Source organism: Desmodus rotundus, chromosome 5 (assembly GCF_022682495.2).
Source record: "Desmodus rotundus isolate HL8 chromosome 5, HLdesRot8A.1, whole genome shotgun sequence".
Classification (NCBI taxonomy): domain Eukaryota; kingdom Metazoa; phylum Chordata; class Mammalia; order Chiroptera; family Phyllostomidae; genus Desmodus; species Desmodus rotundus.
This window is the reverse complement of record NC_071391.1, coordinates 151,341,009-151,357,950: the sequence shown is the minus strand read 5'-3', so window position 1 is coordinate 151,357,950 and position 16,942 is coordinate 151,341,009. Positions and strand designations below refer to the sequence as shown.

The following is a 16,942-nucleotide window of genomic DNA, read 5'->3' as shown; positions in this document are numbered from 1 at the left end:
TTGAACACTGCATTTCCATTGCCTAAATTCGTTCATTCAATGTGCTTTGCTTCAGGCCCAGAGCCTGCAGCCAGCACTGGTACTCCGTTACTGTGAGAGGCACTCATCCACGCCCCCTTGGGGACTTACCCAGGCCCTGTGTCAGGCCGGCAACCTGCCTGGGACATGCGCATCTGAGCCTCCCAGCACATGTGCTCCTAAGCCCAGGCTCAGATGAGCCACCCTGTATGGCAGAACAGCCCCTGACCGCAGCTTCGGCTCGGCCCCCTGCCTCCCTCTCTTTGTGCAGCATTTTCTGTAACTGTGTGCTGACCCCTCGGGAGAATTCCCAAGAGCTGGCCAGGTTGGAGGTCATCACCGGAGCCTACCAGGTGAGACCAAGCAGGGCACCATTCGGTGTGCTCTCCCCCCACTCAGTGCACACACCAGCCCCGAGCCCCCGAGCAGGGCACACAGGGGAGGGAAGAGCCGTTCAGGGTTTGAGTTGGAACTTCACCATGGAGGCCCCTTCTTCTGCCCCACCTGGCTGACGCATCTCAGGTAACCGGCTGGTTGGCGTCATCCCAAAGAATCTAGGTGGCAAAGCCCCCATGGCCCAGACGCCCATGGTGGCTTAACCCTAATGCTTGACCTGAGGAGGACGGTAGCCTTGGGTGCCCCACAGGAGCCCCTGTCCTGCACCCTGCGGGTCCAGCTGCACCTACCCCACCCGCCCCTCACCCCCTCAACAGGCAGGCTTGGGGCTCTCTGGAGACTCTTCCCAGGGTTTTATTCCTTGTGGGACTTCCTGCCTGGTCCTTCAGAGCTTGCAGTTCACATAAAAGCAAAACATAAAGGTGACCCAACCTGTTCCCAATTCTCTGGAAAGAGCTTTGCAACCAAGTGTGTCTGCCTGCCCAAGGGAAGGGCTGAGCCGGCACCCCTCTGTTTCCCAGGGAGGCGGGGCTCTGCCCACCACTCCCACCCTGCCCCACTGGGCTCCTGGGCCACCTAGGGCCTGTGCTGAAGGCACCTGTGGGTGTGTCCCCAGAGCAGCATGCGTGAGCTGGTGGAGTCAGGCCGCTATGACACGCAGGAGGACTTCTCTGTGGTGCTGCAGCCCTTCTTCCACAACGTCCGTCTCCCCCTCCTGGAGGTACGTCCCTGCCCTGTCCGATGGGGCTACCGGACAGGAAAGGAAGTTCAGGGCACAGAGGCCATCTGCTGCCATCAGAGTGCGAGTACAATGGGAGAGACAAGGGTGGCTCTCCAGGTGCTGGTCTGGTGGGTACAGCTCCTTGAACGTCTGAGCTGCCTTCGCAGAGGCAGGCAGATGTGAGCAAGCAGCCTCCGCTGTGTGAGCATTTACTAGGTGCCAGGCACTGTGCTTGCCAGACGTAAAATCTTTACAGCTACCCTTTGAGGTGAGTTTTATCATCACCGTATAGCGCAGGTTCAGAGGTACCAAGAGTCTTGCTACAGTCACATGGGAAACACGGGGCTGAGAGGGCAGATGTGAACGTTTCCAGCTCCAGAAATTCACTTTCTGCCACATGTGCACGACACTGTAGTCATAAAGGAGGGCTTGGGGTATTCAGTCTGCACCCCTGGCTGTGCTCTGCACCTGGCACTCCCACCCAGAGCAGGAGAGCTCTGTGAGTGGGCCGGGGTGGGCACTCAGTTCTGCCCAGCTGGGCCTCCATCCTAAGGGCCCCACTTAACTGGAGGGAGCTTTGAGCACCCCTGAGTGCATTGAGGAAGAGGTAGGTGGCCCACTGCCCTGTATTGGCCTTGCCCAGGCCTGCCCCGAGCCTTGGCCCCATTCTCCTCACCAAGGCCACCAGTTCTATCTGGCCGATGGCTGGGAAGTGGCTTTTCCCAGCAAGGGATCTCATTCCCTCAACCATGGCATGGGCCAGGGCCTCACACCCACGTGCCTAAAAACAAATGCGGCACTTTTCTTTATTCAATAGGGGAAACTGGGGCCAGAAAGGAGGATGGGCATTGGGGTCACCCAAGGCTTTGGCTCTGTGGGATTGCTCTGATCTCCCCCTTGCAATGAGCAGGCCCTACAGAAGTCCAATAGCTCAGAGCTTCCCTGAGAGGAGGGTGTCAAGGGGTCAAGCCCAGGACTCAGGCCAGTGATCGTGGCTCCCTTGCCACCCTCCGTACCAACAGGATCTTGAGGAAGTCTGTTTCTCTCCTCCAGGATGGCCGCCCAGATATGTCTTTCTTCGCCCCGGACTGCATCCACCCCAGTCAGAAATTCCACTCCCAGCTTGCCAGAGCCCTTTGGGTCAATATGGTAAATTAAGTGGGTTCCCCCTGGGGTCCTAGTCTACAGCAAAGCACCAGCCCCCATAGGATGGAGCGCTCTTGGCCTCCCTTTGCCAGCAAGGTACAGAGGAGCAGTGGCTGGCTGGCTGGAACATCTGTAGGCGCTTATAGAATTGAAATTACAGCCCTAAGACCCCAGGGTCAGCTACGCCCTCTCCTCTGTGACTTGATCCCTGCTGAGGGACTCTACATGAACACGAAGCAGACCCCTCACCAGGCGGCTTAGGCCATGTTACCTCATGGAAGCTTCCCAACAGGAAGCTGAGTCCTAGAGAGGCTCAGAGACTCGCCCAGTATCCCACAGCTGACAGCTGGCAGAGCCAGGAATGAAGGCCAAGACCCCTGAAATGGTGTTTGGAGCTTTCCCACGGCAGGGTGCTGCCTGGGGAAGTTCACTTCCATGGAAACAAAAGCATACACCTGCGTCTTTGTTTTTCCCCAATCAGCTTGAACCACTAGGAAGGAAAACCGATACCCTGGACCTGACAGCAGATGTAGCCCTCTCCTGCCCCACTCAGGTAATAAGGCAGGACCTGCTTTCCTTCTCCCCAGGAACCCGGAAATCTGACCTCACCCTACCCCCTGCAGCCTCCCCCACAGTTTCCTCCTTGCCCATCTCGCCCCTCATCTGGAAGCAGATGGACTTTGGAGGATGGAAGGAAGTCGATGAGAACAGAAAGGGGAGAAGCAGGTGGGAGCAGAGGTCTGGGCCCAAGCAGAGGTTGAGGATCAGGATGAGAAAGGTGGATTCCTGAGCAGAGAGTGAGAAAGCCAGAGGATGAGGAGGAGACTTGTTTTAGTGGCAGTACATGGGCAGGTGGGAAAGCCAGGCTTCAGGTGGAGGCCTAGCGAGAAGCCTGTGGATCCGAAGTTGTGGTTCGTGGTGGTAGAGCCTGAATTGGGAGTTTCCAGCAGGAACAGGGTCAAAGAGGACAGCCCTAGAGCTGTGTGGAGGAGGGGCAAGCCAGAGTGGCCTTGGTGAGAACTCAGCTCCTTTTAAGGAGGAAAATGTAAGTGGTTGTTCAGCTTGATTTCAGGCCTGGGGTGGGGGCAGGTTCATGTTCTGCCTGCCTTCAGCTCCCTCTTCTAGGCCCTATCTTATGACTTTTTAACCAAATAAGGCTGAGGCCCAAGAGCCCTCAGCGGCAATAAAACCAGAAGGTTCTGACCCAATCTGGGAGGCTGGGTTTCCTTCCTGGGTCAGCTGTGTCAGCGTCAGTGGGTCCTACCCTCCAGGCTGAGCAGGAATGGCCCCACAGCTCCCCCATGTGTCTGCCAGGGCTCCAGAGGGGGTGGCAGCCCTTCTAGGCCCCATGTGCCCTGTCTACTACCTTGCCTACCCATCTGTGGCCCAGGTTCAGCCTGCGTGTCCTCAGCCTCGTCAGGAGAGCCAGGGCTGAGGAAGTGAGGGCAGTGGCCACAGAGGGCTTGGCTGCTGGGTCTGGTGCGTGGAGCAAAGGAGATGGTCCAGTGATGGAACAGCCAGGGCACCATGGATGCCCCCCCTCCAAAGGCCAGGTGCTGGCCAAAGGGTTGGGGCACAGGCCTAGAGGGCTCTGCTGTGCCAGGAGTAAATGGTTTAACTGCTGAGTCCTAAGCAAGACCAAGGGGTCCTAGGGGAGGAACCAGGCCACCTCTGCAGTGGGGGCATTTGGGGACTCAGAGCAGAGGCTGTAAACCATACTGGAGGTAAGTGTGTCAATATTTTTACAACACCTATGGCTGTTCTGAACATCAGCCATGGAAAACCCTCTCCAATCTGCCCGTTCGACCTTCCATTAAATAGTAGAAGTTATAACAACCCATTCTGGGGAGCCGTCATTGCTCTCCCCGCCCACAATTATTAAGTACCAGGTTAGAGCTGAGGCACTGGGTCAGGGAGAGCCTGCCACCATGGGCCTCAAGGTGACCTGTGCCACTCTCCGCCCCAAGCCAGGCAAGGAGCCCCGAGAGAGTGCCGCTCCACCAACACTCAGGTCACAGTGGGCTCTTCTCCTCCTCCTGGACAGAGCCACTGGAGAGCAGAGAGCAAACCCAGCCTCCTAGAAGCCCAGCCTGGAAGAAGCGGTTGCCAGGCAACCCCAGAGCCCATTCCCAAAGGCTCCATCTGTTGGCCAGCCCAATTTCACCACACCAGGCAATGTAGCATTCTGTGTTCCCCAGGTCCCATCTGCTCCCTCCCGTGTGCCTCAGAGCTATATAAAAGTCCACCAGATCTCAGTGTGAGCTGACAAGGGCCAGGCAGCACGTATTTTAGTGCTAGCTGTGTCTAAACATAGATGCAACAGGCAGGACCCACTGGGAAGGAGGGGGCCGAGACGGATGTGAGTGAGCACTCGGGAGCTTTCTCAGCTTCCTCCCTGCTGCTCCCCCACCCCGTCAACTGCAAGTCCATCCTGCCTGGCCAGGTCAGGCTCTTAACAACACTTCATGGATTTCTGGTGGACTTCCAGGATGGACAAATGATTTTACAGCCAACTTGTGAATAACTGCTCTGTGGGCTATGACTGCCGTCCCCTCCTGCCTTCAACACTTCTCTGCCCACTCCTTCCCCAACCCAGGGCAGCTGGCGGTGGCTCCGCAGGCTTTGAAGAAAGCAGCTGAAAGACCAGCACAGTCCTTTTTAAGCTCTTATTCATCTGGCCTTCTCTAAGCATTTGACAAAGTTAACTCCCTCCTCCGTGAGTTTCCTGGGTGCAAAAGCACCTCACTGTCCTGTTTTCCTAGTTGCTGCCCCATTTTGTCTCGTTTAACAACCCTCCTTCCTCCTTCCAGCCTTGAAAATGTGGACGTTGTCCAGCTGTCATGTCTCAGCACTCCTCTCTCTCCCCTGTCCCCTCCCCCTGGCATTTGTCCATTTCCAGGAGATCCTCTTAAATTCTTTGTATGAGACTCCCCAACCTGTGTCTTTATTTCTTGTTCCTTTCCCAAACTCCACCTCTGTGCTTCTCACCCTTAAGAGCTGCTTTCCCCTACGTGGTGTAAGGTTTACCCAGGCGGCAGCTTACAGGAGTGGTCCAGGTGTCAACAAAGCAGGGGAACCAAAGAGAGATGCAAAGAGAGAGGGAGAGACAGAGAGGCCGAGAGAGAGAGAAGCCAAGATAATTTCAAGTGGTATTACACCCAGTCTTTCATTTTGGAAAAAGCAGAGGTGTGTTGGATTCCATTACACGTATTGTGTCGCAGTGTTTCTATTTTGAAGTACATACAGGGGACGCTATTATCTTTGGAATGCTTTAGACTCCTGAATCTCCTCAAGTCCTGCCCTGACCTCCCCATCACCTCCAACTCACCAAACTGTCATTCAAACAATAACTTTTGAGTATGGAGTGTCAAAACAGGAACTATGTATCTATCTTCCCCAACTCTCTGATCCTTAGGACATTCCTATTTCTGTCAGCGTTACTGTGGTTTCCATCCTTCTGCAGCCATGGGAGCTCAGGCAGGAGCCCTACCCAATAGGACTCTTCCCCGAGCGCCTTCAGCCTGCTCCTGCCTTCCACTCCCACTGCCACCCCTCCCACCCCCCAATTCAGGTCCTTAGCACTTTGTATGCTAAAGGTTATCCGGTCTGACCTTCCATCATAAAACAACAGAGGGTTATATAACCTTAGGATCTCAGCGGGGAGGACCTGGGAGTCCCATTGATGTAGTTCTCATAGAATAAATGGATTATTGTACCACATCCCTCCCAAGACATTACCATAGCCTCTACTTAAATTTCTATACTCTCAAGGCCACGCCTTTCAAACTGCCCAGTGGCCAACCATCAACAGGTTGTGAAATTAGCCTAGTAGGTCACGCACCAGCGTTCAGAATGGCATGGCCTGTTATGTCCTCCTCCCTCCTACCGTCCCCACCACCCTCCCCTGAGTCTTCTCCTCGGTTCCCTCAACCATTTGTCATAGACGAGCTTTCCAAACCCTGTCTCGTGTGGTACGTATGCCTCCTTGGGACTCGGCCCCTCTTTGGGTGGTGCCCAGACCTGCCTGTGCACTCTGGTCTGCTCTGAGCAGCTCGGAACAGAAAAAAAAGAACCACCACTCCTTCGCTGTGGAACTTTAAACCTAGTGGCACAGCCAAGATGAACATGACCTTTTCCCGAAGCCTCTGGCTCACGTTGCTGACTCACATCAGGTGGCTGTCCTGGCTCTGCCCCAACCCCAGGCAGGCCACACCATCTTTGCACAGACTTCCTTGTCCCGGTATTTAAGGGGTTTCACCGTCTACTCACTGGTGTTACAAACAGAGCCTAAGAGAGCCGGTCGCAGTAAGTGATGGAATCCCTCCTGCAGTCATCAGTCATCGGCTCACCTCCAGGCCTTTGCACTGCTCTGACTCATGCATGCACCATCCGGCCTCTGGTCAATAAAACAAGCCCCAGGCAGCCCAGGCCACCTGTCTGCCACCAGCCTGGACCTGTTCTTACTAGTCCTGCTCTGGCCTCCCTCCCCACCGAATTCCAGTGCCTCCCTCACCTCCCACCCCTTTGACTCAGTCTGTCTCCCTGGTCCCTCCCCCAACCCTTGGGTCACACAACTGGGTAGGCTCTCCAGTTTGACTTTTAGCGCTTCTGTAAGGTCAGGGTGCTTCTCTGTCCTGTGCTGGCCACTCTGGGACTAGCTCCAGCCCCTGGACCCTAGGCCCAGTGAAGGCTCCCTTGAAGTGGGGGGAGTATACTCATTAGCAACACCCCCCCCCCTCCAAAAGTCTGGTCTTTGAGGACCATACATTCCCAGATCTCACTGAAGGCCGTTCCTCATCAGTCATTGCACTTAAGGCCACAACATTCTTTGATGTTTCACTGCCACCACCTAACTTCTCGCCCTCCCTGCCTGACTGGGCTGTAAGCCGCTTTATGTCCTCCCCTCACCCTAGCACTCCGAACAGTGCTGTGAACACGCTGGGGCTCGGCGACTGTGGCTCAGTCATGTACAGGGCACTCCCAGGTTGCCCTCCTGTGATGGTGAATGCTCAGGGGAAGCTAAATGACATTCGCTGGAGACAAGCCTCGTTAGCCGTGGTGACATGCCATGGTAAGGCCTCTTTTGCCTTGCACTGTCGCAGACAGTCCTGGGTGCACTTCCTGCCCTTGACCCTGAGTACTCCTCTGGCCCACATGTCAGCTAGAACAGAGACTCAGGAGGAAGGAGAGACACACGTGGTGTTCCGGGAGCCAGGGGGCTGGGGACTGGGAGATTTGTGTATGTAGATTTGGTCTTCCAAGGTGACTGCTGAGCCCCTCTCTTCCCCTTCCTCTCTGACCACACAGGGTCCGACATCAGTGTGAGGAATGGAACCAGGCCATTGCTGGTCAGGAAGGCCTATCAAGTCAGGCCAGGCCCTATTCTCACTCACTACTTGCTCTCTAGCTGGAACAGGTCCCTTCCACATGCTGGACCTCAGTTGCTCCTCATCTGTAAAATGGGGGGTTTCATGGGCTGCAAACTCACATTCGAGGCCAGGCAGGAACATGACTATATGAGTAGGATTGGGCATGCGTCCAGAGGAAGTGGTGGGGCCAGAACTGAAGAGCACATGTTGCTTCTGAGAACACTCAGGTTCTGGCTCCTCTCACTCCTCCCCCCGCCCCCCCCCATGTTAACACCATTCAGTCCCAAATAAAGCAGAACAAATTGAAACACCTCCTGGGTGGGCTCAGCCCGTGAGCAGTCAGTTTTCAACCCCTGGAACTGATCTCAATGACCTCTTCCCCAACATTGTGGTTCTTTCTTCTTATTCCCAAATTGCAGACCACGGCCCTTCTACCCCACTCTTTGCACAACTTGTGAAAGAGCTGACAGCCCTGGGCCTTTTGGTACTTCCTGATCTCGGTCCTGTTCACTGGTTCTTGCTTCACCATCATTTCTACATGTTCTCCTTCCCTTGCTTTTCCCATTTCTCCTTTGCCTCTGTTCATCCTTCTTGATGAACCCATCGCCTGCAACTAAATAGACTTGGATTCTTGACTGTGCTTGTGTGAGAACCAGTCGTGAACTAGATAGGTGGGCAGGGAATGGAGAGGATGTCCATGTGAAAAGGTATGGCCAGACTATATGAAGCCAGTCTGAAGGGGGTAAGACACATAGTTCAAAAGAGGAGGAGAGCAGATATTAAAAGTAAATTGATAATCTCAACACTCTAATATGAACCTCTTGCCAGAGAAATTACAAAGGAAAGGAAACAGATCATTGTGATGATTAGGGAGATGCTGGGTTCAGGTGCTGGGGCAGAAACGGAAGCACAGAACCCCGCATAAAACATACATGGAACCCTTTTCAGGCCTTTCATTGTGTGTCCCTCACCAAAGCTGATGTGTGAAACTCTCTAGGTAATGAACAAAATTATGTTCTTATAGCTCTTTCTATTTGAGTGCAGAAAAATCACGTTAAATAAATCTAGAAGACAGGATTATTAGTTCTTATCTTTCCTAAGCAACCTTCGGTGTTGTCAGATAACCAACCTCCCTCCCCGGTTTCTGTTCTCTCTTAGAACGAGCCTTTCCTGAGAACCTTCCGGAACAGTAACTACTCCTACCCCACCAAGCCAGCCATTGAGGTAACTCCGGACTCATGTCTGCCTCTCTCCGGGATAAACCCTTTCCACCAGCCAGTGACTCAGGGTGTGAGGCAGGTTTCAGAGGATTAGCTTAAGCAGAAATGTACCCTTCTTACAAACTGGAAATTGGAATGTTAAAAAAAATTTCCTGAACCACAAAGTTCCAGGACTGTCCTAACATGTTCTCAAGTGCTTACCTGACACCAGCAACCCACAGGTAGAAGTGCCCGTGGATCTGATTTCTTTGACCTTTGTACAAACATCACCTCTGATTAGGCAACTCAGCCTTTCAAGAAAGGATGACAGGGAGAGAGTGGGTAAGATGTGCCGCTGACTTGCTGAAAGGTGGAGGCTGAGTGGAAAGTATCTTAATGCCAGAGGCTGGGCCTAGTGGAGAGCTGATGCACATCCAGGTGGGTCTCCAAGTCTGGCTTGGTTCAAGTCAATCCTGCTGGCTCTGAGGAACCCCAGAGGAGTCAGGGCTTCAAGGACTACTACTCCAAAGACGGCCTGGAGGATCCTGGACCACACCAGGCCTTGCAGGACAGGCCTGGTCCAGATCAGGTCTGTCGGCCACCAGGACAGGGGCTCAACCACCAGTTTCAGTGGAGCATCTATGGTATATCCAATCTTGTGTTAGAGGCTGGAGGGACTTTAGGGATATATCAGACATTACCCTGACCTTGGGGAGCTACATAGAGGTCATTTCCATACTGAGTACCTACTATGTGCCACGCACTGTCCCAGGGGGATAAAGCAGAAGACCAGACAGATGGGTCTTATCCCTCATGGGGCTCACAGTCTATGTTTTTAAAAGAGGCACTCAGTAAATAGATAAACACAATCATTTCAGGAAGTGATGGACACTCAGAGAAAAGCAACATGAGAAAGCACAATGGGGCAAGGGAGAAGTGGTGAGCTCCGATGAGTTGGGCAGGCCAGGCCTCTCCAAGGAGGAAAGATTTGAGCTGGGACATGCATGATGGAAAGACACTGGCTCTCTGGAGAGCCAGAGTCTCAGGCAGGACCGCGAAACATGAAGGTTCAGAAATGGTGCTGAGTTGGGTGTATTCGAGGAGGAGAAGGAAGATCAGGGTGGCTGTGGGCATGTGAATTAGGTAGGGGTGGGGGTGATGAGATCAGAGGAGTTTTCAGGGGCCAGATCATCCACAATCTGAATCCCTAAGTAGGAAGGTTGGACTCTAGGTGGAGACATGTGGGAAGCCATTGGAGGTGCACAGAGAGGGTGACATATTCTGGTTCACCTTTAAAAAGGTGCCCCTGGCTAGTGTGGAAAATGGATTGGGGAACAGCAGGAGTGATTGAGGAAGGGCCTTCTATAAGCTCGCTGACGCATTGAGACTAACCTAGAGGAAATTATTGAAGAACCGTTAGATTCTAAGTTCTGGGGTCCCAACCATCACAGCTTCATGGCCAGGTAATGCCAACCTTCCAGCCTCTCTGGATTCTTTCAGGCTCACATTAGCCCAACAGAGGCTTGTCCCAGGCCAACTATTGACCAAAACTCATTATAATTGAAATGTCAGCTGCATCTTGTCCATCAGGCATCTAATGATTTAACATTTATTTATTGGATGCCTGAATGAAGCAGGCACTGTGCTAAGTGCTGATACGTAAGGTGAGTCACGTGGGCCTGGGCCTGCTCTCTTGGATCTTATAGTTTATGTCTCTTTGCTTATGCTACTAGAAGAGTTAGGAACCCAGGCCTAGAATGTGTGTGTGTGTGTTTAATACCTGCTGTTTTAGCCACAGACAGGCAACATCAACATTACCTGGAAACTGGTTAGAAATGCAGAGTCCTGGGCACCACCCCAGTCCTACTCAATCAGAATCTGCATTTAACAGGATAACTAGCGTATCTGAGCACACTGCAGTGCATGGTTCTCCCCTGTGATAGGAGCATGCTTACATTCCCACCTGTGTCTGCTAATCTGCACAGCACTGCTTGGCTCTGGCTCACCAGCTGGCTGAGGTCATTCTAAAGTACCCACGGCTATGGAACTTTTCTTTTCAATTGCATTTCTTCTGACACTTGTCATTGGCACACAGCCCATTCTTGACTTCCGTAGAACATCCACACAGAAGAAGGAATCCATCGGTGTGATGAATTGAGCAGTTCCTTGGAATACACTAAATTATATCGAATTAAGCAAATGCTATTTAAAAGAAGTTTCATTTTTGCTCCCTTGTAAGAGGAATGTTTTAACAAGGCTTGTCTTCCTCATCATCTGACTAAAACAGAAGAGATGAGCTTCCGAAGCCTCGGCAGAGAATCGGCCAACCCGCCAGCCCCTGTCTGGGGGGCTCTGCTGTGTATTCAGCACTGGGCTTGTCTTTCAGGCCATCTTGGGGACATGCAGGTGTTTGGGACTCTGGGGAAGAGATTTGATTTCTCCCCCAGCTTGCCGGTATTGGCCATTTCTGTGCCCTCTGCCTCTTACCCCATCCCTTCCTGTAGCACCTGGAAAAGTTGTTCTGTATTTTAGCTACAAAGAAATTTGACTAAAGGAATCCAGGTTACAGACATTAATTTTTACACATACAAGGAATTGGTTGGCTATGAAGTTAAACCTCCAAAAAGATATACATATGTACAGAAAAAAATACACAGAAACCAGGAACTTTGCAATTGTAAAAATGTCATGTTCTTTTCCTAAAAATATTCTAATTATTGTTTCAGCCCTAGCGTGGCAATCAGTGTCCATTAGCTTCCTGTTAAACAACAATCCCAAACCTGCCTGTGATCTCTCATCAGGCCCCGAGTCTGTGTTCCCCCGGGAGACTGCTGCAGTGTGACTGCACTGTTTCTCCCCTGCTTTGGTAGGACTGGGGCTCCATTTAAGGGTGTAGAAAGTGGAGACGGAAAAGGCTGTGTGGGTGTGCATGTGTGTGCCCACCATGGTGTGCTTTGCACATAGGGAGAGGCAGACACTCATTTTCTCCTCTCTCACGCCCCTCACAGTCCATCTACAACCAACAGGTCTTACCCTCGCACGATCCCCTGCAATGACGTAGTTCCAGCGTCTACTTATAATTACTTAGCTAATTCTTGGGCTGAAGCTAACTTCCCTGCACAATGGGTGTTGGGCGTTGTATCTTTCTTCCTGTTGATTTAGAACTGGGGCAGTGACTTCCTGTGTATGGAATGGAGCCCTTCCAGCAGTGTTCCCACCTCGGGTGAGTGAAGACGTCATTCCCCACTTCATTTAAAGGCCTCGATGAATGTGCAGGTGGTGGGAGCCCCTTACGAACATACTTTGGATCTGCGAGCAGGCCTTGCTGACTCCTGGGCAGTGCAACCCACGACCAGCTGGCCTGCAACCCCTGCTGGGCCCCCATGCTTCTCCACAAATCCTACTTCTCATGTCCACTTAGTCCCATTGGCGTCCCCCAGGCCTCCCTGCCCAGTGAGGTGGGGACAGTCAGGGATTGGGGGTCCTCTCTGCCTATGCCCATGACGCCCACAGCCAGAACTTTCCTGGACCACTCCATTGTGAAATGGGCTCTCTTGGGATGGACAATAGCCATCAAGGCCATTACCTTCAGTGCCTGGGTTGCTCTAGATGGATGTAAGAGTCAAAGTTGCTAACGTCCTAGGCTGGAAATAAGTGTAATGAGAACCTGTGGGACTACAGCAGAATCTCAGACTTCCGGTCAAGTTTATGGTTTAAAAGAAAGACCTCCCCCTGACTATCCATCTCGCTGCCTGTCTATCCTAGTCCATGAGCTCCGACCAGCAGACATCAAAGTGGTGGCCGCCCTGGGTGACTCGCTGACGGTGAGTACCGAACTGCGCCCAGCCTGGGCACCAGCCGAGCCCTGTGCAGGATCACCTCTTCCTCAGAGCTGGCTCTGCATTTAGCTGACACGAAGGAACACCTACCTGGGTCAGGCACTGAACCACAGCCATGCAGCCACAAGACATCTCCAGGCAATGTGGAATGCCCCACTCTCTGCACTTCCACAGTCCAGCTCAGGCACCACCTCCATCTCTGGGTAGAAGCTGCCTACTCTCTGTCCCCTCTGTCCCCGAGCATCACATCTGTGAGCTATGGTACTCATCCAGATCTGCCTGCCTTTATCAGAAACTCATCTCCATCTGCTGGACTCACAGAATGGGGGGTCTTACCCACACATTGCCCAGTGCCCCTCACCCCACTTAAAGATGTGTTCTTTGGGACAGAGGGAGCCCAATTCACAGAGGGAGCACTCAGAAAGCACAATTTCACTACATGAATCATATTAGCCAACTACGTAGCTACTGCTGTGTGCAAGACACTCTGCCGGCAATTCCGAGGGGAAAGAAGTACGAGGCACAGTTGTGACCCTCAAGAAATCTGTTCAACTGGGAAAATGAGAAACTTACACAGAAGGAGCTACATAATCATGTAGATAGCATACAGGACTTTTAAAACCAGGCACTCATTTCTGTAAAAACAAACAACTTCCCCATAGATATGTGAATGTGTTTTAATTTTGGTATGAACATGGAGAAAGCTATAAAAGGATGTGTGCGTGTGTGTATACACACATACAAAATATACACACACACACCAGGCTCATCACCATTGATTAGCTTCAGTGGTGTGTATATGTGAGTTAGGGGTGAGGTGGGGATGGGGCAAGATTACTGAATCATTTCACTAGTTATGGTGCATATGTATTATTTTTGTAAGTTTCAAAGAAGAATTTCCTTTTTTAAGATGGGGCATTGAAAGAAAGCTTTATAGAGAAGATGGAAACTGGCAAAGGCCTTAGAGAATGAGTTAGATTTTCTGGCTGGATAGGAGGGAACTCAGCATGCCTGGAAGGGGTGGAGTGGGTGGCGTGGGGCAGGCTGGTCCAAGGCCTTCAACCTTCAGATCAATTTGCTTAGACCGGGAGGTCTATGTGGACAGGAAAGGAGAGGGCGAATGAAGGAAGGAAGGTGGAAACCAGGCTATGGTGAACTCAGGAAGTTGGTGAAGGGCTTTGGCTTTGGCCCCATGGGTGAGGGAGCCCCATGGCAAGGTCGGCGTCCAGGGGACGTGTGGAGAAATGGCGCGCTCAGAGGAGCAGATGGACAGCCGGGTGGGAAGGGAACAGATGCTCGGGGACTGTGGGGTCAGGTAGGAGGTCGGAGGGTTGTCCATGGCAAGAAGATGGCAGTCTCGCCTCAGAATATGGCAAAGGAAGCAAAAAGAAGGAGATGGGATCTGGAGAGGCTGGGAAGGAGGAAGCTGGGTTCTCCTAGCATTTGGTACTGGTTGCATGTGGCGGACTCGGGAGTCAGGACAACTCAGAGACTAAGTGTCCTGGAGAAAAGCTAGTACCATTTTCAGAAAAGGTGAGTCCAGGTCCCGGCAGTTGCAGGGGGCGCAGGGGCCCTTCCCCGTGCCCTGAGCCTGCCCGGGGCCCAGCCCAGGTCTGCAGCCTGCTTGCTCTTCACCTTTCACAGACGGCGGTGGGAGCCCTCCCCAGCAACTCCAGTGACCTGCTCGTGTCCTGGCGGGGGCTGTCCTGGAGGTGAGGACTTCTCCACTTATTTTCTACTTATTTTGGGGTAACACTCCCCCAAAGGGACGTGAGAGGTGTTTCTCTGTCAGCCCTCTAGAGACGGGGCCAGGTTCCGTGGTTCAGCTCTGAGATGAGGCCTTGGTGCTCACATCAGTCCTAAGGGTGATGGGGATCCCCCACCAGGGGTGGACTCTCTGGTTCTGACTCAGCAACATGAGCAGCAGGTCGGGGGATTTGAATAGATGTGTTTCTCTCCCCCAGCGTTGGAGGGGACGGGGCCTTGGAGACCCACACCACACTGCCCAGTAAGTAGCACCACGAAGAAGCACCGTCACTGCGGCCACTACAGCCCCTCGTGGGGACCAGGGCCTTCCCTCCAAGACACGGCAGAGAAGGTTATCTGCAAGGAGGGAAGACAGCCAGCCCCGAAAAGACCCAAAACTGTCCCGCCCCCCACCTGTGCCCCAACACTGCATGTCCATCTCCCACTCACCTGTGCTGTCTGCTTTCTCCCTCTTAAAAGACATTCTGAGGAAGTTCAACCCTCGAATATTCGGGTTCTCCACCGGTACACAGGAGGAGACGGCGGGACTGAATGTGGCTGTGGAAGGGGCCAGAGCTCGGTGAGTGGACGTGAGCACAGGAGGGAGAGCGGAGGGCAGTCTGGGAGACCACGGAGGACATGGAAAGGGGTGTAGGGAGGCATCTGGGGGCCTGGCCCCAGGTGAGCAATAATCGCTGCCACGCATGGAGCTCTTCCGTGTGCCTGGCCCGGAGCTGGCCCCGCACGTGGATGATCTCACGTAATCCTCACACCCTTCAGGACACTGGGGCTTAGAAAATTTCCTGAATGGTCCAAGCTTATCAGAAAAAGTTACCAGAGATGCCAGGATCCAACCAGGCTGACTCAGGGCCTCTGTTCTGCCCCACAATGCTGTTACTGCCTCTCCCTGTCGGGGCAGCAGGAGGAAGCACACAGCCCCCTAGGTGCTGCCATGCTGACCTCCTGACCCTCTCAGAAACCCGGGAACTTAGTGTGTGACCCTATGGGCAGCCACCCTTCCTCTCTGTCCCCTTGGCTCGGAGCCTCCAGTCCTCGATTCCGAAAAAGCTATGATTTTGGCATCGGGGGTCAAGTGTTTGGGCCCCTGGAACAGCACAGTAGTGGTTTATTTTCACTCAGATTTCGGTTGACAACAACCCAGATAATTACAGCTGAAATGCCAGACAGGGTTCATTGACTTCCTGCACAGAACGAGCTGGGATGTGCTCTGTGGCAGGAGGGCCGCAGTCAGATCACCAAGGAAACGGCGCTGTCTCCACTCACGGTGTTTACAGGGAGCGCTCCCTTCAGAGCCTGTCGGGGGCCCCATGCTCCCTTGGGTCTCTGAGCCGCAGGAAGCGATGTCAGTTCCTCAACGTCATAAGCAGGAAGAACTTCTTTTTCTGCCAAAAACTGGGCTTTGTGGGGTCATAATGTCAACACCTAACTGCTGTTATGACTATTATAATAATTATTGCCATCGTTTCATCATCATTGCTGTCATTTAATTATTATTCCGCAGCCCAGGTTTCATTAACCAGGAGGTGACTCCTCAGTCTGCGGACATTTAAGCCCCTTTCTTGCTTCACTCTTCTCACTGCCATTTCTACTTTCCTGCTACTCAGCGCCTCCACCAGAGCGAACCAGTGGCAGAGGAAGTAGCCCAGACACGCAGCCTCTTGTTCCGTCTCTGGTGCCCCAGGTTCAGGGAAAGGAGAGTAAGCCACTGACTTAACTAAGCAAGGTTGGATAATTGCTCTCTCTCTCCTGTAGCCATGCTCTGTGTTTAGGATGGTGTAGTCAACGATAAGTTCACCTAAATAGAAAGGTAAATACCTCAGCTGAGCACCTAGGATAATGGGACCTGGGGTCAGACCAAGTGTGTCCAGCTGTCAGTTCCCAGACTTGCTAGCTGTGTGACCTTGGGTAAGTCACTTAGCATCTCTGAGTCTTAGTTTCATCATCTATTTAATAGGGATAATAACAGTATCCACTTCGCAGGGTTGTCGTAAGGATTGAGTGAGATAATAATCCATGGAAAGCACTCACTACGGTATATAATACATTTGCCAAAAAAAAAGTTTGCCATTATTAGGGTATTTAGTTTCAAGGCTTTATTAAACATCTAACCTCCCTTCAATCAATCAATAAGCAAGAATTCATTGGAGACCTGCCAGGGGCTGAGCTCCAAGATCATTACTAAAAGATACAAAACAGTCAAAAGGTGAACTTTCTCCCTGCGGAGAGCTTGCCTTCTAGTTAAGGAGATGAAACAAATACCTTTGGGGGGAAAACGGTTGCGTATGGCAACATTGCAGACTGAAATGATTTTGTACTTGGGAGCGCAACCAAGAGAACTGAGAAGTGTGGCATGAGGACTAGGTACTCCAAATAGAGAGGCAGACCCAGAGGGACCCCAGAAATCATCTTGTCCAACCTCTTCATTTCAAAGGAGAGAAAAATTCAGCCCTGGTTGGACTTGGTAACGTGGGTGAGCTCACACAGCCA

At 52.5% G+C, this 16,942-nt stretch overlaps 1 protein-coding gene across 2 annotated transcripts in view; it reads left to right on the top strand.

Moving 5' to 3' along the window:
• The window catches only part of PLB1 (phospholipase B1), a 180,108-nt gene that overhangs the window by 139,996 nt on the left and 23,170 nt on the right, over positions 1-16,942 (top strand). For both annotated transcript variants that reach the window (XM_045189289.3, XM_071221572.1), the window contains exons 41-50: positions 290-371; positions 1,031-1,135; positions 2,189-2,284; positions 2,763-2,834; positions 8,809-8,874; positions 12,012-12,072; positions 12,615-12,673; positions 14,333-14,400; positions 14,653-14,696; positions 14,915-15,014. In XM_045189289.3, coding sequence (XP_045045224.2) covers positions 290-371; positions 1,031-1,135; positions 2,189-2,284; positions 2,763-2,834; positions 8,809-8,874; positions 12,012-12,072; positions 12,615-12,673; positions 14,333-14,400; positions 14,653-14,696; positions 14,915-15,014 — 753 coding nt within the window. The remainder of the gene's footprint in view (positions 1-289; positions 372-1,030; positions 1,136-2,188; positions 2,285-2,762; positions 2,835-8,808; positions 8,875-12,011; positions 12,073-12,614; positions 12,674-14,332; positions 14,401-14,652; positions 14,697-14,914; positions 15,015-16,942) is intronic.